Raw genomic sequence first — 27,385 nt, 5'->3', positions numbered from 1 at the left:
TCACATTTCTATAAATTGAATCTCACTCTAAATGCACCAAAGGACTATTTAAAGAAATGCAATCTTGGAATTTCTCATAAGAAAATAATCCTAGGGCTGGGGATGTAACTCAGTTGGTAGAGTACTTGTAAATTAGGTAAGGAGGCTTGAGTTCTCTCCTTAGTACTGCCTAGACTGGGTGTGGTGGCACAAACCTGCAATCCCAGCACCCTGGCTTCCACTATAGGGCAGCCTAGCTTCTCTACAGTAGCGCATCCATGACAACAGTAATGTCAAATGCTTGGTATCAGTCTTTATTTCAAAAGTGCTTTACCAACACATACTAATCTTCACAACATCCAAGGGAGGTAGATAAGTATTACATCACTTTCACAGATGGAGAAACTGAGGCAGAGATTAGTAAACTGTGTTGAAGAGCATAATATATGGCACACTTGGGAAAGCATCTGTTGCTGTCACAGGTTCCTGGTCACCTTTCCCAAGACTTTGGAGTCCCACGAACACAAAGGTAGCAACTGCATCATGGAAGCACGTCACGGAAGCATGGACTGAGGCTACCTCGGGTGCTGAACGAGCCGTCCTCTGAGCATATCCAGCACCAGCATCCTCAGCCTTTCCACCTCCAGCATGGGAGAGTGGAAGCTGTGGTGAGGGCAGAAGGGGGCTGGAGAAACGGGGGGGGGGGGGGGGACAAGAGAAAATACAGATAAGGAAGCAAGGGTGGGGAGGAGCAGGAGGACCACCTGGGAAACAGCCCAGCAGGAAGGAAGGCACTGCAGAAATGAAGCGCCCTCCATCCAAAAAGCTCAGGCATCCAGAAAGGCTTCTGAAAGGAGCAATGGCATTACGGATCGAGCCGCTCCTCACAGCTTTGCCAAATATAATTACCAGGTCCTTGCGACATTCCCAGGAGGCACAATCATGCCTTTCCTCTGGTCTAGACCAAGTGCTGATGTCATTGACCTGACACTGCAGACTGTTGACACCTCGAATGTACTCTCCTACCACGCCATCTCTGCCTCCTAGTCTCCTCTGAAGTGGATCAAAAGGAAAATGCATTTAAAGATTATCCCAGCAAAACCCTTGGACCATTCCTAAACTGTGCACCCACTGGGTAGCATCCCGTTTTTGATTTTTTTTTTAAAGGGCTGTGATATGCAGACATGGAGGTCACCAACCTTTTTCAGCCAGGACTTCTCTATTCAATATGAGACATAAAACAAACAAACAAGCAAAAAACCCACCTTGAATTGGTGGGTACCAACTATCTAAAGAAAAACTGGAGGCCACCACAAAACAACAACAAAACCCTCCTCTGCTCATCTTAGAGCAGCCCAATGTAAGAGATATCCAGTGTGCCTCTGGTGGCAATGGGGATGTTGGTGACTGAGTCAGTGCCAAATGGGTCACGTGACTAAGGCCCCAGGAGGGCTAGTTCAAGCGAACAGGTGGACGGAACAAGGGTAGGTGAAGAGGAGAAAGTCACTGCAGAGACATGACAGCCAAAGACCCGAGAACAAGCACCAGTGTTTGTCCCTCGGCTCCTCCAGGACAGGTCATGTGTCCTAGAGGGCATCTGCATCATCCCTTCGGTTCAGTCATCAGCATTATTCTCTCACGAGTCTAGCTCTGAACACCTTCCACTCCTTTTCAACAAAAACCATCACCAAGTCTGAGTCTACCCTTCACACTGGTCTCTTCACCACCTCCTCCTGGTCCTGACCCCTCACCTAACCAAAGCCAAACCCTCCTACTTGTAATCCCCAACTCCAGCCTCCTCTCCTCTCAGTTCCATCTTCTGGTTTTCCTCCTGCTGCACAGTTCTGATCCAATTTGAAAATCCCCCTCTACCTCACTTTTCTCTCTCCCATCTACGTGTTATCTAGTGATGTGCTCTGCTTTCCAAATCCCCACCTGCCAAAATGTCAGCTCTAAAGACTCAATTCAAATACCACCCCTCTATGATTCCCTTCCTCGTTTTTCTTAGTTTTCTATCAGCTAAAAAAGCATTTGATGATGTGTTAAATCCACAGTCTGCTGTGTAGAAACCCTCCCCCCTCCTGGGTAACGTCTATGATGTTGAACCATGTCTTAATATTTTTAATTATGTATCTTAATATGTACCTACCCCACAATTCCTTTCAAGAAATGGTTATTGCATTTCTACCTCAGGTAATAAAAGGCTTGAAAGTAAAATGAATGGGGATGTGCTGTGTTTGTTCATGAATGAAGGTGCTTCGGCAAGCACTCTGTAACATTATCCAGGTCTCAGCATAATACAAACTCTTGCTATGGCCGCAAGAGAAAGGGGAAAGGCAGCAGGTGGGGCTGTGTGTTCCAGAACCAGGAGACCCTGCCTGCAGGTCTCCTTTGCTATTTACCAGCGACAGGCCACGTACCAGATGGGTTCTTCTCTGAACATCAATTCCTTACTTCTTCATGGCTGTGTGGACTTAAGAACCAACAGAAACACACTCATGAACTCTGCACAAAGTGGTTCTCAATCTCAATTAGTCATAATCACCTACAAAGGTTCAAAAACTACTGAATATCGGGCCCCACCACAAGTCAACTGACTCAGAACCCTCTGGAAGTGAGACCCAGCAGGACTAATTATTTATAAAATATTATTTCTAACACATAGTCAAATATTGCAAACCACTGTTGTAAACTCATAAATACCATTAGCGGTACAGCAAGCGGTTTTCGGCTCTGGCTTAATTATCCTGTATTTGTTCAGTCAGGAATTAGTTCAGTACTTTTATAGTCCAATTAAAATGCACTACGGTGTGGGGAATTTTTTGTTATTCTATGTTGCTGTTTGTGAGTTTAAGTCATAATTTCTTAGAAAAGCATAACCAGCACATCACGGTATACAAAAGATGCAAAACTTCCTAAGGTCCCTTTAAGTCCTGTCATTCTGAGGTGTGTTGAACAGACTATCAGATCAGGCAAAACCTGGGATTGCAAGAAAAGCAGAAAGAATCTCACGCCTTTCTCTGGGATGTGCATATTAATAAGATGTTTGGAGAGATCAGTAGGTGAAGCAAAGGCAACCCTCTTCATCTTACATTTGTGTTTAGACCTTTCCATCCCTGTCCTGATCCTGAAGGGGGCACAGGGAGTCAATTTTTATCTTCCACATACCATCTGAACTGGAAACTTTAAAACCCTTCATTCTCTGAAGGATCCATTTAATAAAAACTAAGAACAGAAATCCTCATGAAAGGATCCTACGTCTAGTCTCTCGTTGCAGGATATATCTAAAATAATGGACTAATTCCTCTAAAATATTTAAAATAGATTCAATGTACAAAATTGATACCTGCTTACGTTATATGCAGTGCACAAACTGTGAGCCTGTGAGAACCTTACAAAACCTTACAGGCCCCAGGACCCAAATCCCAAAGCTTGGCCACTTTGGTCTACACTGGAGACAACCCTGTGTAGACCCATGCCCTCCCGGCTGCCATGACTTCAGCAGTATGCACAGAGGCTGGTACAAGCCACACCATGGTCAAGGAGTTGAAACAGGCTCCAAACATTATATAGCTCAACTCCCTCGTTCTGTGGACGGGAAGCACCAGGTCAAGGTTTTAAGGAGTTAGCCAGTCACACAGCACCTTTAGGCAGAGCCACACTTAGCACACCAGCCCTGACCACTTCCCCCCTCCCCCGCCCCGTACAGAACCTCATTCTCAGAAACTGCTCATCTGCCTGGGCACTTAACTGTCACTCTGCCGCTTCCAGCTACTACTGCCCCCAACTCTAAATGATCTAAAGACCATTAAAAAAACAACAACATTAGGCTACAGCAGAAGTCTCAGAGCTCAATCAAAACACCCATTTATCCATCCATAGCTCCACATATGTTAGTAACAGATCCTTAGAAAGCCTAATCCTGACTGGCGGTGCAACACCAGCAATACAGCATTACCATCGGCTAGTACCTTGATGAGCACAGCGGGAGCAAGGCCTTTCCTAAGGAGGCTAGAGACTAAATAAAGTCAGGGCAACCATTCACTCAGTAGTAAAAAGTTGGGAGGGATCTGGGCTGGGAGGGCAGCACCTTCAAAAACATACACAGTGTAACTAATAACATTTTAAGACGTTTTTTTAATAAAAACAAAACAGGATGTAGGAACCTAAATGAACATTAAACCCTCAAAGTTGTTATATCCCTACTTCTACTAAAACCACCATTGTGGGAGATACTACTTAGAAAGCCTCTTTGGGGAAAGCCTTGAAAGGCAGTTTGTGAGCCCTGTTAGGAAATACCCTTCCAAAGGCCGGGCTTTCCAAACATCCATCCATACTCAGAGCATGACACCAAAAAGATGGAGACACAGCCACGCAGGGCAGCCGCTACAGTGGGAGGGCTTTACATCCAGGTGCAAAAGCTCCACTGTCAGCTGAAAAAAAAAAACAAAAACAAGCCGGGCGGTGGTGGCGCACGCCTTTAGTCCCAGCACTCGGGAGGCAGAGCCAGGCGGATCTCTGTGAGTTCGAGGCCAGCCTGGACTACCAAGTGAATTCCAGGAAAGGCGCAAAACTACACAGAGAAACCCTGTCTCGAAAAACCAAAAAAAAACAAAAAACAAAAAACAAAAAAACACCAAAAAATAAAGTAGAAATCACCAGCCACACTCCTTTATCATCACACTCGCATTTTGTTAAAATAAAATAAAATAAAAAACACAACACTCACACATGGTTCTTCTATGAATTCTAATTAAGGAACATTACATTCAGAATGATAGCACGTAGTGGTGGTCTTCAGAGACTGGAACAGCTTCGTGGCCATGTTAGGGGGACACGGGTTCAGCTGTTTACCTGAATGTACTCTTAAATAAGTGACTGCTACCACTCTAATTCACCTAGCCGTGGGTCTGTCACCGGCTACTGACCGCAGAGGTCACATCCCAAACTTGCCAACACAGATTCACTACGTAAGGGCGCCATCCCCAAGTCTTAGGGTGAATTGGGGAAGGGCCGGTTAAATGAGGAAACAGGCCACTCCTTGGTAAAAGTTTGTAGTTTTCTTTCCCAGTACATCTTCTTCTTATTGAGGACTTCCATTTTGATCCTGTGTTCTTCCTCGGCCATCTCACACTCGCGCTCTATCTGCTGGATTTTGGCCACGTGCACCTCATTCATTTGGATCAGCTGCAGCTGTAAGATAGACATTTGTTGATGGTGCTCTTCCTCGTGCATCTTTTTTAAAGCACCTTCCTGAGGGGGTTTGCTCCTGTAGTTTTTATTGGCTGTTATTCTGACGGCTGAACATGAAGGTTCGGGTTGTGAGGTCCCCTCACATACTGGGAAATGGACGAACTCTTTCTCATCATCGCACAGTTCTCTATTGGAAACAGCAAAGGATTCTGGAAACAATAACAGCAAAAACAGTAGCAGAAAACACGTTAAAAGATTTTTACAGGCAGAAGAAAAATGTCAGCCCAATTCCAAACAACAGTGCCTCACTGCAGGATGACTATAAACCAGTGTCTGCATTTGGTCCTTATGTCCAGGTCCTCTGACCTCACTTGACTTTGATAAAGTGTTTTACTTTGTCACTGGGACATCTCTGGGACATGGACAGAGATCCTGAGATAGTAATGCAAATTCCAAACTGAAATGTGCCCAACTCTGAGAAGCATGAGGTCATAGGATGGGGGTGACAATGTGAGTCATCATGTTAAGTTCCCTGTCTGTCTGATCACCTTGGACAGTTTCTCCATCAGCCATGGGCCTTTTGTCCTATCTCAAGAGTACCATGGGGCTTCCTGCCACTGGAGTCAGCCCTTCCATTGCTCCTCCTTGGGGAGGAGTCTACACTCTGGTCTAGCTCCCGCATGTCTCTTTAATCGCTTCCATCTGGCTGTGTGCCAGCCGTGTTCGGCTCCCTTCCCCTCTCCCCAGCACTTGACAAACCTTGAACTCTCCTTCCTCAGTTAGCTCCTGCCATTGCCCTCTCCTAAGTGTTTTCATAGCCACCTTCCTCTGAGTGCCCCTCCCGAGTCTCCTTGGAGTACTGGGGTTCCTGTTCCACTCACCTGTTTCCTTTTCATTATTCCCTTGAGGTCCCCATCTCTGGCTCTATTCTCAATCTAACTTTATAATCGGCTCCCAGCCTTGCCTCTTCCTTGTTTTACTGTTTTGCTCTTCAAACTATCCTGTGCGCACTGGGGTCCTACCCCAAACACTCATGCTGCTCTTCACAACCCTGCGTCTCACTATTCCCACAGCTTGGAGATAGGCTCAATACTTATCCCACCCACCCTTTTCAAGCTCCTCTGTGATCCCTGCTGGTTCAGGGCCAACACTGCTGTTCCGAAACCTCAGCCCTCTCCTTCCTAAGTGCTCTCCTTCACAACACGCAGCACACAGTGTTCTATTTGGGCACAGGCCTTGCTCATTTCATTTATCCTTGGATACTAATTACTTTCCTTGGTACCTAGTGGATGGCTAGTAATACTCACTGGCCTGAAGACACAAAGAAAAGAGCACGTGGATATAAAAAGGTTCCTTTTGGTAGGTGCCGTGTGTACATTGGTATTTTTATCGGGCAATATAAGTATTTGAGAATGTCAATAAGAAAAGCACTAACTCCAAGCTTGTGGAGTCTTTTTGTTTGTTTGCTTGTTTGTGACAGGGCCTCTGTCCCCGGCTGTCCTCCAACTTAACTGTGCAGCTGAGGATAACCTTTAACTTTTCATCCTTCTGCCTCCACTCTCCACCCCATTGCCTACCCTGGGATTGCAGGTATGTGAACCACCACATGTGGTTTTATATGCAGCTAGGAACTGAACCAGGGCTTTCTCACAGTAGGCAAGCACTCTCTATACCTCCAGCACACCCAGAGACTTCTAGCTGTGACTCCAAGACTTTCTTGAGAAGCTCTACATTCTCAATAAAGAGAATCTTCTCCTTGGAGAAAAGAAATTCTAATTTATTAACAAAATTGATTACATTATATGTCTATTACATTATTCGGGAAGATGGGATGCTGGGAATGTTAATAGCTGCTGGGGGAAATCTAATTCATGATGCTCTGCTAATGAAAGGAGAATGGCTACTGTCTGGATGATTCCACTCCGAGGGGTAAGGAAACAACTGTAAGTAGTCTCTAATTAAGGCTAACGGAAAATACAGAAATCTGAAATTCTGAAACTTTGGCAGAGAAGGAAAAAAAATTTAGTATCATCTAGACAATGGAAATGTCTCTCTCCTACTCCTACGAAGTACGACGGCTCTCACCGGGACTCGGTGTCCTTCCTGCAAACTCTGTCTTCCTGGCACTAGTTTAAGCCAGCTATTACACATGTCTGTCTCCTAGCACCTAGAAGACTGAGGTGGGTGGGAGGTTCACTGGTGTGATGTCAGCTTAGGCTACATAGCAGACTTCTGTCTCAAAAATAATATGTGGGGCTGGAGAGATGGCTCAGCTGCTGAGAACACTTGCAGCTCTTGTGGAGCACCCAGGTTTGATTCCCAGCACCCTGATTTCAGGGGAATTTGATGCCCTCTTCTGGCCTCTGTGGGCACTGTGTGCATGTAGTACAAAGACATGTGCAGCCAAAATACTTATATACACATAAATAAAAATCAATATTTAAAAATAAATATCTAACCGCCCCCCCCCCAAAAAAAAGAAAGAAAAAGAAAGGAGGAAAAGCCTCTGGTTGGTTCCTTCCCTCAAGTCTCCAACTCTTTTGCGATAGAAAGTGCCTCTCACTTCTCTCATGTAGAGCCCAGCACAGAGCCTGGGATAGCAGTAAGCACTGAATAAATGCACATGGGTCACATCTCTCCCTCCCTGACACAGCTGAGGGACTGACTGGAGATGGGAATGGGAAGGGGGACCACTGAGGACAGAGGCCCTCGGATGTGAGGATCCACCCCCCAGTACCTCACAGTTCCTTTCTGATCTTAGATCTGAAAATGGTTTTGTTTTGGAAACAGACACTTTTGTTGACACCTCTACCCTCACAGCTCAATCACATGCCTAGGAGTCTTTAAAGTTCATCCATTCACAAGGTAAAACTTTCTCCCAATTCTCAACTACTCCCCTTTGTCTCAACAATTCTAGGCTTCAAGGACATGGGGGTGACAGTGACATCAGCTGCTGTTCAAGTGTATCACAAAAGGTACCAGATTCAATGTCTACAACCCTTTGAGGACAGTATGACTCCAAAAAAACCAATCTAGTATCCAAGGCCATTTGGCTACATGAAAATCCAGGATTCTGATCCAGGCCTGCATAACAAAAAAATCATAGCATCTTAATGTCTGTAAGGAAAGAAATGATTCCCTTTAAACTATCTTTTTTAAGATGTGTGCTGACATACACATTCCAAAGAAAAACAGCCAGACCTCTTAAGAAGTCTGGCAGAAGGCAAGACTTAAAGCCAGACAGACTGGTAAAGTAACTTCCAAACAAATATTAGCACCAATACATAGTACTGGTGGCTAGTACTCAGATAGGCCGGGCGACCCCTTAATTGGAAAAAGACTAGCCTGGGAATAGCAGCCTGCTGCAAATGCATACCCTGCCATCTCTCTCGCAGGTGAAACAATGCCACCCGAAATAGAAGACAACCCGACTCTATGCAAAAAGAGTAGGAAGGCTTTTCTGGGACTGAGAACACAGCCAAGAGGGTGTTCTATCACTTGGGTAATTTGAGTAAATTTAGCATCCGCAGGAGAAGCCTACTACAGCAACAAAAAGATGAGAAGAAAACTGTGCGGGACCATCTCCCGTTATTCTCATCAGACGCAGGAAAGAGATAACTGAGAAAATGAGAAGGATGCGGTGGGTGCGTACTAAAGGAGCTTACATCTTAACGAAAGTGAAAAGGCTGGGTTTACACACGGCAGTGGAACTGGATCTTAAACATGCTATCCCAGGCGCGGAGAGCAAAGGAGGAGCTAGCTGTAGCACAGGTTCTGACCTATGTGCGTTAAGGGGTACATGTGAGGGAATATGAAAGCATGGCAGACCCATGAGGATGTGACACAAGAGAATGAGAGTGGGAACGAGAACCAAAAGGGACACACGCGACGGACACACAAGAGGAGCTTTGCACAGACCAAGGATGCAAGTGTGCCCTGACTGGAAATACATCGCAGTCCTCTGTGCCTGAGTTCACACCCTAAAAGAACAGGACTGGGCTCGGCAGTGCTAAGGGGACTTAGAACGAAATGTTCGCACTTCATGATAGCGATACAATGCACACAACATTAAATACAACTTCTCCTAAAACATGAGGCTGCTACTGAAGACGCCTGGTCCTCATGAGTGTGTTTGAGGCACTGGAGAGATGGCTCCATGGGTAACCCTGATGGCCTGAGGTGGATGCCCAGGATCCAAGTGGTAAAGGTTAGAGCCCACCCACCCCCCCATTGTCCCCTGACACACGCCGTGACATGCACACACACAATTAAATAAACAATCTTAATGTATTTAAACTGTCATCCTACCTACCAGACCCCCCTCTCCACACCTGTTCCTCAAAAAGGATAATTAAATTAGCACAGATCACAAAGTCTGCACACTGGAAACTGTTCTAACTGCGCTTACCTGACAAACACTGGTTTTTCTTACAAATACGTCCTTAAGTATATTCCTTCAGTGGTAAGACCACTGTGTTCAAACACTGTTGAACATGTTAAAGCCTTTGACAAAGCCATGAATATCCAGAGGTTAGTGACACAGTGATGCCATCTCCCATAACAAATGTAGCTAGAGGGAGGCCTCTAGTGGAATCTGTTAAACTCCATCCTGCTGAACATTGAATAATAAATTCTAGCACATCTCTAGGAACCCAGCCCTGATCAGCAGAGTAGACTATAAACTGCATGAGTAATTCTGAATGCTTACACCCACATTACAAAAGCTACACTGATTTTGAGATATATTTTAATCCAGTATATTTAAAAACTTAAACATGTAATTAACATAAAATTATTGATGAGATTTTTTTTGTGGTATTAAAGCTTCAAAATGTGTGTGTGTGATTACAGAACACGTCAGCTTTGTCTGCTCATATCTCCACTGCTTCTGAGCCCCCGCCACTGTGTATCAGACACCACAGTGCTGCAAATACAAAAGCAACACACACACACAGTCATGTGTCAAAAACACACAAGATGTTCAAACTTTCTACCTTTCGCCCCACCGATTTCCAGAAACGATCATCGGGAATCCTAGCCTTCCGCCGTATCTGTGGTTTGTTTAATTTTATTATTACTTGCCTGTGTGAGAGAGACAGAGACAGCAAGGGAGGGAGGTGGGGGGATGAGCACGTGCACCTCTCTTCTAGGCCAGAGGAAGACACCAGATGCCCTGCTCGATCACTCTGCCTTATTTTCTCGAGACAGGGTGTCTCCCTGAACCTGGAGCTGGGTTGGTGACTCCAGAAATCCTCCTGTCCCCATGCCCACAGAACCGGGGTGACAGCAGGCCTTTTATGTGGGTGCTGGACTCTGAACAGCAAGCACCTTATCCGCTGACCACCTCTGCAGCCCCTTCTCCCCGCCTTCTTGACAGTCAACTGAAACATAAAATAGTAAATTGCATTGCAAAGAGTTCTAGTGCCTCAACTAGGAGTGTTAACATCATCTGGGCATACTTCTAAACTGACTGAGCACCAAGGCTCACTTCTCTCAGGTCTGTCACGGAAACAGGAGCTTTGGCTGTGTTTTAATAAACACCAGTGAAAAGGGAAGCCTCCAGTGTTAGCTGTGTACAAATGTCCAGGTTAAAATAATGTGCAGAGAGGGCTCAGTCATACGAGCACTCGCTGCTCTTGCAAAGCACTGGAGTTTGGTCCCCAGGACCCACATCGGGCGGCTCACAACTGCCTGTAACTCCAATGCCAAGGGATCTGACATCCTCTCTGGCCTCCATGGGTACCCTGCATGCATGCGGTGCATATATATGCATAGACACACTAAGTCACATCTACATATGTGTAAAATCAAATAAACCTTAATACATTTCTTACAAATGAGTCTCTAGCAAATGCCACTACAGAAAGAGCATCAAGAATCCCTATTTTGGCCAGGTGTAGTGTGCACCCTTTTAGTTTGATAGACCTCTATTAGCTCAATGCCAGCCTGCTCTATAGAAAGAGTTCTAGACCAGCCAGGGTTACATGAGACTAAATCTGAATGAAAGAGGGGGAGAGAGGGAGGAACGGAGGGGGTAAAAAAAAAAAACATTTTATTTCCTTCTTGCTTGGAATTTCTATTTGAATAAATGAATTGCAGTTTTTGAAAGAAAAGACAAAAAGTCAGGAGATGAAATCTCTAGATACAACCTCAGATTTAAAAGTGTGTGTGTGGCGGGGGATGTGCTTTGTTCCCCAAACAAAACCCTATAGGGGCTGGTGAGATGGCTCACGGATAAAGCTATCTGTCACCGAGCCTGACACCTGAGTGCAATCCCCAGGATTCACACCATAGGAGAAGTAAAAAAATAAAAAGACTAGCTGCAAAACTGACACATAACAATTTGTGTCTCGATCACACGTTTGCTAAATAAATGGCATTCACACGAGTATCTTCCCCAGCCCAGCCCAGGACCCCAGGATGGTCCCCCACATGAAGAGCAGGCCTGCTAACTCATTCCCTCCACTCCCGGAACCACTCTGAGTGCACTGAGGAGATGCTCTGCGGCCAACGAGAGAAGAGTGACGGAAGGTCAGCAAAGGAAGTGTGTGCCCACAGGAGCAGCACGGAGGAACAAGAGAGCTGGCAGTGCCCACGCACACGGTATCTGCCAAGAGTTGGCTGGTCGTGGAAACCCGAGAATCAAGACCTAGACATGAGTCTCCTACATCAGGAAAGGATACACAAGGTCCATGACAACTGACCACGGTGGTCACCCAGCCTACTAGCCTGGACTTAACCTTCATCAACTGATTAGCAAGCAAAGTTTGTGCCATAATTTAGCTTCCTAGGATGATCTGCCCACAGGGGGAAAAAGTGTTAATCAAAAGCATGTATTTGGCTCACATGGTAATTACCTTTCTCACTCTACACAGCATTCTTGGTTTCAAAGAGTTTCTTGTGACTTTTAATTAACAGGAGCCAGGCCCTTGGAGCTCTGTCTTCTCTGGGGACACTGAATTCAATGTTCTGCAAGTTAAGAACCAGATTTCCCAGGCAAGTGATTGCCGGGTCCTTGGAGCACCTCTGTGCAGCCCTGTAGCAACCCCACCAGCCTCCCTCTGCTTCAGGGTGTGCCTTCTGCAGACTGCAATGAACTTTTATATAAAGGGACCACTCCTGTCTTAAAAGATGTGGGAATTGTGGGAAATTTATCCTTATACATGTCCACTCTCTGCCTGCCTGGAGACATGAGGCACTCCTTGACGCTCACCTTTTGAAGCTACAAGTAACCATACGTCTTTCATTATAGACAGTCTCTTCCTTCCCTAGGAATTTTGTGTGGCATGTTTTGCTCTTTCAACAGGAGTATGCTAAAATTTAACTTTTGTCCCTAGAATGTCTCTAAACCCCTAGAATGCCACAAAAACTCTGGCTCACAATTATTACAGTGAGTAAAACCATTGGTATGAATCTGAGTGGATGCTAAAAGGGTGTTTTGCTTTATTTGGTCTCTGTACTTTTAATGCACTACTTTTTTAAGATTTATATTTCTAGCCGGGCATGGTGGCACATGCATGTCTTTAATCCCAGCACTCAGGAGGCAGAGGTAGGCAGATCTCTGTGAATTCGAGGCCAGCCTGGTCTACAGAGAGAGTTCCAGGACAGCCAAGGCTACACACAGAGAAACCCTGTCTCAAAAGAAAAAAAAGTTCTATTTCTTTCTCTGTGTGTGTGTGACTCTGTGGCTATGCATGAGCATGAGGGGCCTGCACAAACCAGAATGGGGTACTGATCCCCAGAGGCTGGAGGTACAGGCAGCTGTGAGCTGCCCAATGCGGGTGCTGAGAACTGAACTCTGGTCCTCTGCAGGAGTAGCAAGTGCTCTGAACCACTGAGTCATCTCTCCAGCCACTAACCTCCGTACTTCTGTTTTTAAATCAGAAATAGTTTACTCATTCAGCATGGCCTTGTGAGTGACTTAAAGTAGTACCTAACTACTCAAAAATAACCCTTTAAAAGACTGAGTGAACGAGATCGCCATCAAATTTCCTTTAATAAAATGGAAATAGTTTGAGCTAAGGAACCCGAGTACCTCATTAGGGAGCTTGATGCACAGGCGCTCTTTCTGGTTAAGCAATCATCATCTCTAAGAAAGACTACATAAAAAAAAACGGAACTTCTGTATGCCCTGTGTAACAACTCAGTGTGAGAGCGACATTTCTTACAAGTTTCCTAAAAATGAAGCCTTTCACAATTCCAATGATAAGCTGTTCCAGCCAGCACGGCCCCGCTGCATGGGGGAGGGGTACCTTGGGCAGCTGCATCCGGGTGGTATTCGGGCTCCTCCTCGGGTGGGCTCTGCAGGAAGTACAGCTGCTCGGGCAGCATGTTGCCGATCTTCTCCTTGCCCAGGACGTGGTTACTCAGCAGTGGGCTCCCGCTGCGCTTCACTTTCTCCCTTCTCTCATGGGCCATAATTTTTTTGGTCCGAGCCTTGATGTTCTCCCAGCACTTCTTCAGCTGTTTGAAATCCCGCAGCGACACGCTGGGCTGAGAGTTGTACTCGTGGGCCAGTGCCTGCCAGGTGCGCTGCTTGAGGGCAATAGTTCGCGCATCGCTTTTCTTACACTCCAACACATACTTGTACTTTTCTACCAAAGCAAGCAAGATGCTCTTCTCCAGCTCTGAGAAGTATTTGGCCGGCTTAATAATTTCGTTGTTTTGCATTTTCCACTCTTATTTCTCCTGGTCGTTAGCTAGCCTGCAAAGGGAAGTTTGAAGCAAGAATTACCAATTCCAGCAATAGAAATGTCACAAATCACTGAGGCTGAATCCCTAACCTGGTTCCCTTCTTTAAAAGGGGGCAAGTAACTTCTTTTTCATTACTGCTGAGCCAGGAACACAGCCAGAACTTCACTGAGAATGGGACTTCACAATCCCCAAGTTGATTTCCCAGGAGTCTTTGTGACACCTACATATCACTCTAATTTCCTAATTTATCTCTGCTTAATATAAGGAGCTGGTTCGTCTCCCAATGTTAGGCAGCACTGGAAATAAACAGCTTACTCTTTTTTTTTTCTTTCAAGATGAAGGTAGTCTAATCAAACAGATCAAGTTATATAAAAGCACTACCAAGATTTCAGGTTCATAAAGAAAATGCTCCTGGATGTCTGATATTTTTGTTTTAATTGTTTTTTAGATTTATTTATGTACATGTTTTGCCTGTACATATATATGTCTATGTACCATTCACATGCCTGGTACCCAGGGAGGTCACAAGAGGGCGCTGGATCTCCTGGAACTAGAATTACAGACAACTGTGAGCTGGGAAGAGAACCCAGGTCCTTTGCAAGAACAAGTGCTCTTAAGCATTGAGCCATCTCTCCATCCCTGGTATCTGTTGCTTGTGGTTTTGTATCCTTGACCCAGGTGATGCACCTGGGGCAAACTCAGGTCCTTCAAAAACGAGAGGGGGAGCCCTGCATGGCAGCCGATACCTGCGACCTCACTGCCACTGCAGAGGCTGAGACAGGACTGAGGCGAGCTGGAGCCCATAGAAGTTCTAGGCCAGCCTAGGCTACAGTGTGAGGTCATGTCTCAAAAAGGAAAGACATAAATAAAAAAAAAAAATAAGAGGTGAGGTCTATGACCCATCAGGTCTGAAGGCCATTTATTTATTATTCATTCATTCATTCATTCATTCACTCACTCATTCATTTTGTTTTTTTTTTTTTTTTGTTTTTGTTTTTTTTTTTTGTTTTTTTTTTTTTTTTTTTTTGGTTTTTCGAGACAGGGTTTCTCTGTGTAGCTTTGCGCCTTTCCTGGGACCCACTTGGTAGCCCAGGCTGGCCTCGAACTCACAGAGATCCGCCTGGCTCTGCCTCCCGAGTGCTGGGATTAAAGGCGTGCGCCACCACCGCCCGGCTCATTTTGGTTTTTCCGGACAGGGTTTCTTTGTGTAGCCCTGGATGATCTGGAATTCCCTATGTAGACCAAGTTGGTCTTGAAGTCAGAGATCTGCCTGTCTCTGCCTCCCGTGCACCACCGCCGCCTGACAACTGAGAGCCATGTTTAAGACGGGACACTGTTACGCAAACAATTTCTGTAATTTCAGAATTGAATCTGCATCCTTAGAGACAGAGTGCAGTGCTCCTCGCCACAACTGAGGGAACCAAGGGCCAAAAAGCTGAAGTGAATTGCCCAGGGCACAGAGAGAGTGACACACAGGTGTCTTTTTGTCCCTGAAGACTAGTGCTCTTGGTGTCATTCTATGATGTTCCTTAGACTTTGGGCAGTTTCAAATGATTCGACCCCGCCCTCCTCTACGGTGCTGAGAGCCTCATAAATGCTGTACTGTGCTGATGTGTACAAAACATCTTTCTTCCCACATCTTCTGCTCACAGGAAGTTTCCTAAGAGATGACTCCCTCACGTCAGCGGTGGCAAACATGGCCAAGCCACAGCAGCTGCAGGAACAAAGTGAGCGCTGGTATATCCCCTGCTGGAAAGGACCAACACAGCCCTGGACCTGTTATGTTCTCTAAGCCTCTGATCTTTCAGAGTCAGTGGACAGCATCAAGATATTGATGGTGTGGTCCATTTAAAAGCGCCCACTTCTTATCAGAAGGACTGGCAATGAACTTGGAAGGAGTCCTGAGAGCTAGAGCGAGGTCATCCGAACACCAGAGTGGCAGATACACCACGTTCACTACATTGTTTTCTCAGTTATTTTGTGTGTTTGAGATTTTCCATAATAAAAACAGAGGGAAAAGGCTGTGGCTTTTTAAAAAATCTTCTTTTCTTTTCTTTCTTCTTTTTTGATAGAGGATCTCATGTAGCCTATGACTTTAAAAAAGATCACATTATGGGGGTTTGAGAGATGACTATTTCAGAGTGCCTGGTGCTCTTCCAGAGGCCCAGTTCAGTTCTCAGCACTCAGCAGGGTTCAGTTATAGAGCAGCTCACAATCAACTATAATTTGAGCTTTAGGTGATCCTCCTCTGGCCTCTCCAGGTACGCTCGCGCGCGCGCGCGCGCACACACACACACACACACCACACACCACACATACACACACTTTTTTTTTAAATCTTATAACCATCCTATAAAAATCAAACGTGAAACCAGTTACTCTCACCCACGATACCTGCTGAGAGGTAACCTGTTGTGTCAAAATGAGGCCGGAGCAGACCAGGCCAGCAGAAAGTCTGGAAGCTGGGCCTTTAAATGAGAGTAACAGAGTCTGATGAGGGCCTTCACAATGCTCTACACCTCATCCCAAGGCAGGCTTAGAATGAATACTAAGGGCTAGGCCCTCCCCACCAGACTTCTCTCTTCACTGTCACACTGGGCACACCTAGTACCACAGTTACAAAGACAACCAAACACGTGCCAGAGGCAGGTGTGCCTCAGACCTTAAGCAAAGCTAAATAAGGGGCCATTTTTCTTCAAGGACATGACCCTGGCCCTTTAAACTTTCAAACCTGTGCTTTGATTATATGACACTCATAGTCCCACAGTGGCACCCATTCAGGGCTCCCTTTTCCCCACAGGTCAAAATTAATTCTCCGCCTTCATCAATATGTTTCTTCACTATAATCCAATGTTTCCCAAACTACAATTTGTGAACACAGGTCCTGCACAGCTTCCCTCTTCCATATCATCTCTATCTCACAACCCACCCATGTCCAACCTTCTTTGGCTTTTATATGGAGTCAGTGGGTACAGTAGATGTCCTTAAAAAAGATAGCTCCCAGAGCCTACTCTGACTCCCCAACACCAACACCTCTGCCTCAGCAGACATGATATGTCTACTTTCCCCGTGTCCCCCATTCTTTTAAGAATGGCTTCTCTAAAGACTCAGATTTTTTTTTTTTTTTTTTTTTTTTTTTGGTTTTTCGAGACAGGGTTTCTCTGTGTAGCTTTGTGCCTTTCCTGGAACTCGCTTTGTAGACCAGGCTGGCCTTGAACTCACAGAGATCCGCCTGCCTCTGCCTCCTGAGTGCTGGGACTAAAGGCGTGCCCACCACCGCCCGGCTGACTCAGATTTCTAATTCACAAATGAAAAGGGTTTCACTCTATTTTTTTTCTGGGAGGTGTAAAGCTATTTTGTATGTAGCATATATTTGTATAAGCTTACTTTCTAAATAAATATCTCTTATGTTGACTATTGCTTAAAAAAAAAAAAAAAACTCCAGAGAGGAATTGTTGCCTCAAAAGATGAAAGCATTCAAACTGTCTTTGTAAACTGTGTAGCTGACTTACGTCCCATCTACAGCACGATAGTCTATCTGTCCATCACTTCCTCTGCTCTTGTTGCTAACATTCTAATTCCACCCAACCGTGGAGGTGAAAGACGTCCTTTCATTGCTTAATGTCCTATGATATCTTGGCTCTCAGGCAAACAAACCACACTCGGAGGTTCGGTCTCTGTGACACTTGGTAGAGCTGAAACTGTCAAGCAGTTTAAGAATTCTTCCTTGCCGTGTGTGTGCAGTACCGCTGGCTGCCAGCAGGTGGTGATGGAAAGGGATGGGCTGGGGTGGGAGTGTCTACATTTCACAGAGTTCTGCCTTAAGGGTGGCCAGGTTGAGCCCCAGTAAGAGCAGGTTTTACTGAGTTCTTATTGTGAGTTAGACTGTATACCAAATGCTTTAGGTGCAGTATATCATTTCACCTTCCCCTAAATCACTCTTGAGAGCATCATCCATTACACTTTAATTTTTCTGTTAAAGAAAAATCTAAGTACCAGAAGAAATTATACAACTGCTCTCAAAAGCAAATACCCAGAATTACCAACACCTGGGGACCATTAACAGCCTATTAACTAAACTGTTATTTAATCACTAGCTAAGTACAACCAGAGTTGCTAATTTACTTTGCTTAATTTCGTAGAACACCAGGCCTCTCTGGGCCGTGTGGTTGTATTCGACAGGAAGTTAAAAGGGACTCCAGTGTATGCCCAAGCTTTTGTACCCCAAAGTTTCCTTATGGATTACCAACAGTCTTGTCAGGTAGGCTGCTTAACTCTATAAACTCATCATTATTTCTATTTCCAATATAAGAAAGCTGAGGCCCAGGAACCTGCCACGATGACAGAGACAGTGAATGGCGAAGCCAGAGTCACAGCCGGCACATGTCTGCCAGGCCCGCACTCCTCTACTCTGCCTAGCTCTCTCCGTTCAGCTCTAGTGATGGTCTCTACTTCCTGCTAAAATGGTCTCAATTCCTTAGCGATCCAGGGAGCCGCTGGCAAAGGTCCAGTGACAGGGCAGCTTGGGAACTGTGTCTGCTCTGCCCACCTCCACTTGTTGGCTCTGCCCTCTTTCCTCCCCACCCCCTTGCCTCCATTACCTCCTCGCTCCCTCTTAAACGGAGGGCCCACATCTCTCCCAGGAATGCACCCCTCACCCCGTCTAATCAGAGCTCTGAAATAATTTCCCCAGCCGATCTGATACAAACCGGAAGTAACTGCAAAGATAATGTAGAACTTTAAAGTGGTCCACACCCCAGGGGTAGGCAGCAATCCCACTACAATCCCACGGGAGCAGCTGACTGAGTTCTCATCAAACAAACAACTTCCCAAGTAAGAGATCTCTCCAGCAAAGCTCATCACTGGAAATACCAAGGCCAAAAAGCATAATCTAGCTTAAAACTAATCCACAATGTCCGTAATAGGTTACAGATGGCAGCTCAGCAAGCCTTCCCTGTTGTGTGAGCTTTTGCTAGAGCTGGGCTGCCTTCCCTGCCCCTACTCTGCTCAGCAGCAGCTCCTCCTTATGGATGCTGTTCTGTTAGTATACTCCCTGCTAGTATATTGCATGGTTGTAATCCAACAGCAGCCTAGTGACCCTCACAAGTGGGCCCCAGTAGACAGCGAATGCATATGTACATTTTATATAGGTTTAAAACTACCAGCCACACGCAGAATATTATAAGACAAGGCTGTGTTAAAGTGTACTAAAAGCTGCATTAAAGTAAAAATGGTCAATAAAACAGCAAAATCCAAAGGCAGTCAAAGTTCCCCTGGGGCTTGGCAAAGATCTGAAGACAGGTCTAAATAAAAGAGCACAATAATTCTAATACCGTAAAAGAACAAAGGGGAAGCGATTAGCACAATTCCCAAAGCACTAACATTGATTAGACCACCAGAAGTTGATGACCAGGTACTAGTTCATTTAATATTCACCTTAAAAGGAAAAGTCAGCTGTTTGTGAACTGAACGACTGTATGTTACCAACTTCCACTGCCACACGGTTAATCTCCAGTGGGCCGCGCTTGGGATTAGACATTTAAAGAAGTAATTAAGATTAAATGTGACCCTAAGTATGAGCCTTTGATCCAACAGGAATAGTGCCCTAACAAAGAGACATCGGAGACCTTGCACATTCTCCCCCGCCCCCTCTGGACAAAGGGGGAGGGGCAGATGAGCATACTATGAAGTGGCAAGGACTGACATGCCAGGACAAGAGCTTCACAATGAAACCTTTCTTGCCAACACCTTGATCTAGGACTTCTCGGCCACTGAAACGACAAGGAAGAAACTTCTGTGCTCAAGCCCTCAATCTGCAGTATTTTGCTGGGGCAACCAAAGAAGGCTGATAAGACAGTCTGTGATTTGTAAGTCCACCAAGGGTGAAACTAAGTCTTAAGGCTTGAGCAAAGTCTAGAGAAATGGCAGATTTTGTTGCTATTGCCTTTTGTAGGGGGGGAAAATCACCCTTTGAAGTTAATCTGGTACCTGAAGAGCTAGGATGGAGAACTCAGACGGGTCAGGACAGTAATAAGCTGGGCTCCCATCGTGAGGCGAAATGAAGCAAGCCAGGGCTACCGAGAACCTGTGCTCATATCCTAACATGGGAGCTGTGCCCCTCTGTAAATCACCTGTGAGATGGATTAGTAACCCTGAACCCGCAGGAAGCACAGCAGTGTAAGAAGCAAGATCAGAGCGTCCGTGCACTGTGCTTCTTTCTCTGTTCCCATTTCAAACTGTTTCCAAAGTAGCATGATCTCTATAATTTATACCCAAATGTATATTGACCAGCCTTTTATTTCATATACATAAACTTTAACCAGTACAGAATACACTCCCATAGACGCCTCAGCACTGTTCTAAAATATAGGGGGACACAAAGATAAACCCCACATCTTGGGAAGAATACTGGCACAAGCTGATGCCTGAAAGGAAAGGCATTCAGGAACAGACACCCTAACAAAGGACCACGTGCCCTGGCTGCTCAGGGGAGGGAAGAGGGGGTCTGCCCTCCTGTGAACAAGAGACCTTGAGTTAGACTTCTAAGGATGTGAACAGGAAGAGCCAAAGGAGAGAACTCAGATTTCTTTAAAAAGGGAGGGGGTGGGATAAGAAAGGCTCTGCACCCGGAGTGGGACAATGCTCACAGGGAGAAAGAAGCGTGTTAAAGGACGCCATGCCCAGGACGTGTCTGTGCACACACAAGGGTAAGGGAGGCAGAGCATGCAGGGATGCTGCACTGAGATGCACTGAACGAGCGTGGCCTGAACGAGCGTGGCCTGAACGAGCGACAGTCCAGGCCGGCATCAAGGCGAACGGTGCTCCCTAAGGTGGAGAGATGGCAGTCCCACAAAACTGAAGCAGCACAGAGATCTGTAGTAGAGAGGCGATAAGGCAGTGTGAGGAACAGCAGCAGAGACGTGCCCAGGACTTAGTTCCAGGACAGAGCTATTCCTAAGAATATGAACCTGAATGCCTATGAGAAACAAATTAGCAACAGAACAAAACAGGATCACAACCTGGGAGACATAAAGGACTAACATATTATATATGGGCATCGTGGGTGGGCCAAGCAACCTGTCATACACCTCCCATGGAGGCCTGCCAACAGGCTATAGTCTGTCCTAAAAAACCAAAGGCTATTTCCTATTTTCTGTTACCATTCTGTATCCTGATTCAACATCTTGAAAATAATCATTCTTTGAAATAACCTAAACCCTAGCATATTAAAACTTAAAAAGAAAAAAAAAAAAAAAAAAAAAAGGACCTCCCCCAACCTCTCTTTCTTCACAAATGAGAAATCTAAGGCTTGGCACAAATAAGAGCTTCCTGGGCACCTGGTACCAGGGAGGGGACAGCCTGCTGCTGAAAGTTCATGGTTTATTTCCCAGCTCTTTCCCCACATCTTCCCAGTAAGGTGCTCTTTTCTGTGAGGTATTTTCAAGCCGTTCCCCCCGCCCCGCGCCATCCCATCTGCTGTGATTTGGATCATAAGGCCCCTTGTGAGAGAGCCTGGTGCCCAGCTTGACATTCTCATGAAGAACTGGAACCGTCAGATGTGGATCTAGTGAGGTGACTTCAGGACACGAACTAAGCACCTAAAGGAGAGAGTAGAACTCCAGCGCCCCTTCCTCATCTTGTCTTGGCTCCCTGGTAAGCAATTTTTCTCTTCCATGTACTCCCACCAGGCCACACTGCCCTGCCATAGGCCCCAATCAACAGGGCCAACTGAATGAATGAAGACCTCAAAAAGTATGAGCCTAGCCACATGGATGGCACACACCTTTAATCCCAGCCCTTGAGGCAGAGGCAGATGGATCTTTAGGAGTTCAAAGCTAGCTTCATCTAAATAGCGAGTCCTAGGCCAGGCAAGGCTAATAGATCCTGTCTCAAACAATCAAAAGGTATGGGCCCAGATAGCCTTTACCACCCAATTCCCAAAGGCAGTGCTGGGGACCAAAGCCAAAGCTTCATGATGCTGGGCAAGTGTCTGCTACTCAGCGACACCCCCAACCCAGGCCTTTTCTTTTTATAAACCGATTAGCTCAGAGTTTAGGCACAGTGACAGGAAGCTGGCTGACATGTCATCTGAAAACTTTAGGGCACTCTGTCACTTAGTCTGTGACATGCAGCAAGGCCTCTTCCCTCCCTGTCAGTTCTTCATCTCTACATTACCCCTAAAGCAGGTGTTCTCCAAGCCCCTTCCAGGCCGGGCAGTGTTTTTCTGCAACCTAATTTCCACTACCAAACATGGACGGCATTTTCTGATTATCCACGAAGCTAGTAGGGGTTTGGACCAATGAAATAAAATACTGTTTAAAACAATGAGATGTTTTCCTGGCACTTCAAATAGCCCTTCTTGCTCTAAGGCCATATGTAGGTTTAACTTGATAAACGAAGCAACCCCAGGTAATGCAGCTAAGGCCAGTGATCAGTTCTCCAGTGTCCTGAAGGCTGTCCACCATGCTGCAGGCACTGGGTACATATTTGCTGAATGCGTGGTGACACACACCTGCTTGCCATTTGTACGTTTTTACTAATTACAGCTACACGTTCTACTATCCAAAGTATCTCTTTTGATAAGGAATAAATAGGGGAATTATAGTTTTCTGGTTTCTTGAAAACTCCATGAAGAGCCTAAAGGAGTAGAAATGGCAGTTGTTCAGAGCCTCATGCTAACTATGGCTGTCATGTTCTGTTCACATGCTCAGACCTCCCTGGCTAGGACGGGCGCTCACCCACCCCCTTCCCTCCCCTCCACCTTCTTTCCTTTAGGGGCTTTGCACCAGCAGTGGCCTTTCCTGGGTGTCAGCCCCCTTCCCCGCTCTCTTCAAGTAGCCGCAGAACGTGGAAGTGTTTATTTCTGCCATCTGTATCTGAGTGTGACTGAGACCGGATCCAGCCTTGTGTTTAAGGCAAGCCCCCCACTCCTCACCCTCCTCTTCTCTGTCCTCCCACTTACAGAAACCCTTCTTTAAACTAGATGAGAGTTCTTAAAAGTCCTGACCCCTCCCTTCATCTCCTCCACAGCTCCATTCTACACCAGCCCCCGCCCAGGCTCCCCTGAAATGCCTTTAGATTCATTATTAAGGGCTCCCCTGCAGGAAGCATTTCTGACACGCAGAAGGTGCCCTTCTGGGGGTGTTCCACACCATCCTGCTTCTTGTCTTAGCCAGGACACTCTCCTCCACTCCCACACTTCAGAAGACTGAGTCTCAGATCTGCTCTAGCCCGGGGCTATCAAGTACTCAGCTCTTACCACAGCATCTCTTATAACAATTTCTCCACACTACTATCCATCTGCTCTGTCAAGGGGGAGCTACACTGTGTGCGCATCTTTCACACGGTAGACGATCATTGCTTGTTCAGACATATTGCCATCTCTCTACCAACTTCCTCTATCACTGTCCCATATGGGCACCTCAGAAATTATTAATTCTCCAGGGAGCTAAAGCCATACTAATTATTCCCCCACCATCTACAAGTCTCATGACATCTGGTGATTTCAGCCCTACCCACGCAAAAAAACCTCAGCATGCTCTCCAACATGAGCAACCAGTTAACAAAACCCATCCTATGATTTCCTTCACTATCTACTGCTGTCTCCCCTACTCTCACTGCGTATCTCTTCTGTCAGACCTTAATCTGCAACTGCTCTCCCGAATGCCCAAAGCATCCTCCATACCACCACGGGACAGGGTGTCCTGCTTGTACCCTGTGACACACCCCTGCTTGTACCCTGTGACATCTCTTCCACTTCTTAAGTAATAAAACAAGTCCAAACTCCTCACAAGACACTCAGGGCTTTTCTAGATCCTTCTTGAGCCTCAGCACCTCCTCCATCTGCCCCACCTCACGTATCTTTCAACCTAATCAGACCAAACTCACCCTCACACCCTTAAATTTGCTATCTTCTCATGGCTCAGTTCATGTTGGACTTCCTCTGCCTGTAATCTTTGCTTCAAGGTCCATTCAGTACCCATTTCCATCCTAACAGACCCAGCTCCCATGTAATTGTTCTAAAGCCTGCCTAAACTAATGCCCACAGGCCTGCTTATAAGTAACGGCTTTCCTTCCAAAATGAGTTTAAGCAGTGTAAGGTACGTTATATTGGTTAACTGTCCTCTGCTCTTACTTGGTGAAGGCTGACGCTGGGAGAGGGGAGGCCCTGCACTGTCTGGGGAAGGCTCCTTCGCTCTCTAACTAGGAAAAGAGCAAGCCACAATGGGCATTAGGAACACTGTCCTTGAGAACAGATTAGGAGATAAACTATTTGCAACCACCTTAACTGAACACGAAGCTAGAAGTTCATCCATAGAAAGCTCATGCGTGAAGAGGCTGGAGAGGCTGGAGAGGACCCTCTTGCCCAGGAGTCTCTCCAGCTGACTGCCTCAGTTTCCACAGTTTGTTTCTGCTGGTTGTAAACTCCCAATTCGATGATGTTCTTGGTCTGCTGGTGTTTGTCCTTTACCTGAGAAGATGATCCCATTCTACCTAGGACTCTTGACTGGAAACTCCAGCTGGCTGCCTCAGTGGGGCTTCTCCAGGAGATTTCTGACGCCTATTTGTAAGCCCTAGATTTGATCTGGTCCTGTGGTGGCTCTCTCGCTTGGTCTACATCCAGTCCATTGGATGTTGTGGTCACCCAGTTTGATGTTCTGCCATCCAGCTATGGCCTTCCTCTATCTGCTACTCACTACTTAAGTCTTTTATTTTTGCTAGCTGTTAAATAATTCACTCATTCAACACTGAAAGCGTGACTATTGTAGAACATGCTCCAGACTCTACCGAACCAAAGAGCTTACATGCTATACGTACAATGCAACTGCGTTTTTTAAGACAGGGAATGTCACAGCTGAGACTCAACAGCATGAATGAGATAAAAAGCGGTGGTCATAGAACATTCAGAATTTCTGCCCTAGGGCTCAAACTCAGTGTGAAGCGCACTGGCCCTGAGTCTCTAGCAAATGAGGTGACCCACTCTTCTATAAGCCCACGGTCAATCATAAATGTCAACCAGTAGCACATCTCACATTTTTTTATAACTTGCTCTTTGTGTCCATCTCCCTCTCTGGAATGGGAAACTCCTGAGGAAATATATAATTTCTGATTCATCTCTGCATCTCCACATGTAGCCTATGACTCAGCAAAGGACTGGCACTCAGGAAACATTTATTTTGAATGAATTTCCTAATGGCCAGGAAATATAGTAAAATGTTGTTGAGTTTCCTGCCAACTACTTGAAAAAAGAAAATCCTCTCTCTCTCTCTCTCTCTCTCTCTCTCTCTCTCTCTCTCTCTCTCTCTCTCTCTCACACACACACACACACACACACACACACACACACACACGCGTACTATAATCACAAAGGTAAGAGACAGCAGGGAAATGGCTGAGCACCCAAGTTGTCGATCTCTCCCAAAGCACTTGCTCTTTCCACTCTGCATAATATTTGTTGCCCTTACCATCATCACTGTGGACCCCAAACCCTCTTCCAAGTCCTGGTTTAAAACAAAACACCTTTATCCAAGAAATCTGTCGTGCTCACTCACGGGGAAGGTGACACTGGGTAAGCAATCCAGAGAGCACAGAGTGCCTGCCTCCCGGGTGGCTTCCCGCAGTGTACTCAAGTGGCCGGCTCCACTGCTCTCCGTCCTACTGCAGACCCGGGCACCTTTCCTGTCTCCCTCCTTTTCTTTCCTTACAGTTCTTAGAGTTCTCCCCATTCCAAACTGAAACTCAGAAGTTTCTTCAGTCCCACTGTGTCACTGAAGCAAGTGAAGAGAGGTCCCAACTCCCCTTCTTCACATCAGTTAGGCTTTTAAGCATCTTACAACCAGGAACCAACCCCTGCATCCTAAGACGCGCAATGCTTTGCCAGGCCTAATGTTAGTGCCTGCAATTTATCGGAACACTTCCGCCCAGCTGCAGGAGTAAGGAGAGACAACTTCTGATCTTTCTTCGGGACTCCTCCCACTCTCCCCCACCCCCCAGGGCAGACCTGTCTCAAGATGCAGCTGTGGGGAGAGGAAATGGATAACCCCATCTTTCTCCAGGTTTTAGAATTCTTTTTCCCCATTCCTTATCTCCCTCTCTGGCCTCAAACTCTCACAGCTGTCCTTAATCCTAACTCAGGAACTATTTTATTAACAGTCAACAATTTCCTGAGTAACCACATACCCGTGGCCTCTTCTGACACCCCTACACAACTCAGGCCCTAATATCCCAGCTCCCGTTTTAAATGCGTGAAAAGATGTGTCTTCACCCTTGATCCATTCTCCTAAGTAGCGCAAAACATTTGTACTGTTAAATGTTATCACAGCGATAAAACATCCATTCTCTATCATCAGAGCAGGCAGACTAAATTCGTGTTTCTTACTCCAACAGAACAATTATCCCTGCAATTTACAGAGCTACCTCAGTGCCAGTGCGATGATTTAATAATTCATGTCAACTGTTTAGGACCTGGGCCCTGGGACATGAAGTACTTAAATTTAGCTATCAGCAGATACACATTATCTCTCACAATAGTACCTGGGGGTGGGTATTACATCACACCCTACTCCCCCATTATAGAAACATCAACCCAGCAGCCTCGGAGCAAAGGAGCTTCCCCAAGGTCAGTCGGGCAGGGATGTGATGCGCTCTTTCCTCCTAAGATCCTCTGAAGGAGGGACCCAGCCCATTATCCACAGGACCGGACCGAAGGCGGGGGTCTCAATGGAGACAAGTACGGAAAAGCGGCGAGCGCAGTTCCCTGCACACAGTGGGAATGTGAGGACCGCGGCACCGCGGGCTCGGCTGGATTTTTTCCCCCAGCGCCTCCCGGGCCCCGGGCTCGGAGTTCCCCCTCCCGGGAGCTCCAGCGCGTCTGCGAGGCCCGCGCGCCGGCGCTTTGTACGCGGCAGGCCGGCCGGGTTCCCGGGGCACCGCGGCGCGCGCAGGCGGCCGGCGGCCTGCGGGGAGGAGGGCGCGGCGGCTCGGCCCTATAGCCCGCCGGACCCCCGCGCTCCCGCTCCGCCCGCCTTCCCGGCCCGCCGCGGCCCTCCCGGCCTCAACCTCCTACCTGCAGCGGCGGCGCGGCGGCCGCGGGTCCCGGGGAGGGGCGCGGAGGCGCGAGCGCGGCGGCCTGGGCTGCTCTGGCGGGCTGAGCGGCCGGCAGGGCCGCGGGCTCCAGGCGCCGGGCGGCCGCGCGCCCCCGGCCGGCCAGGCCCCGCCGCGCGCGCCGCGGCCACAAAGCCCCGCGCCGCCGCCCCCTCGCGGGCCGCCGCCGCCTCCTACCGCTCGGTGGGCGCCGCGGAGGGCGGGAGCGCGGCCCCGCGCAGTCCCCACCTCCCCGAGCCGCTGTCCCACTGCGCTGCCCACCTTGGCCCGGGAGCTGCGGAAGGGGACTGTCTCCGCCAACAACAAAAGAATGCATTTTCCTACACTGGGGGATGTGGCAGTCACCCGCAGGAGTTAGCGCAAGCCTCCTGATTGACGTGGGCCCTTTTCTTTGCAGACTCCAGGAGGCTAGGAA

At 46.9% G+C, this 27,385-nt stretch overlaps 1 protein-coding gene across 2 annotated transcripts; it reads right to left on the bottom strand.

The window, feature by feature from the left end:
- Window positions 1-277: 277 nt before the first annotated feature.
- Window positions 278-27,385, bottom strand: Msantd3 (Myb/SANT DNA binding domain containing 3). Of its 2 annotated transcripts, none has more exons than XM_042271167.2 (3): window positions 27,232-27,385; window positions 13,425-13,876; window positions 278-5,381 (listed from the first exon to the last, which is right to left on the bottom strand). In XM_042271167.2, the coding sequence occupies exons 2-3, from the start codon at window positions 13,840-13,842 to the stop codon at window positions 4,972-4,974; spliced, it is 828 nt and encodes a 275-aa protein (XP_042127101.1). In that variant the 5' UTR covers window positions 13,843-13,876; window positions 27,232-27,385; the 3' UTR covers window positions 278-4,971. The 2 variants fall into 2 exon arrangements, with proteins under 2 accessions (XP_042127101.1, XP_076420306.1); XM_076564191.1 differs by lacking the exon at window positions 27,232-27,385 and adding an exon at window positions 26,933-27,071.

Source organism: Peromyscus maniculatus, chromosome 2 (genome assembly GCF_049852395.1).
Source record: "Peromyscus maniculatus bairdii isolate BWxNUB_F1_BW_parent chromosome 2, HU_Pman_BW_mat_3.1, whole genome shotgun sequence".
Classification (NCBI taxonomy): Eukaryota; Metazoa; Chordata; class Mammalia; order Rodentia; family Cricetidae; genus Peromyscus; species Peromyscus maniculatus.
The sequence above is the reverse complement of the archived record's forward strand: the minus strand, read 5'-3'. Positions and strand labels throughout refer to the sequence as shown.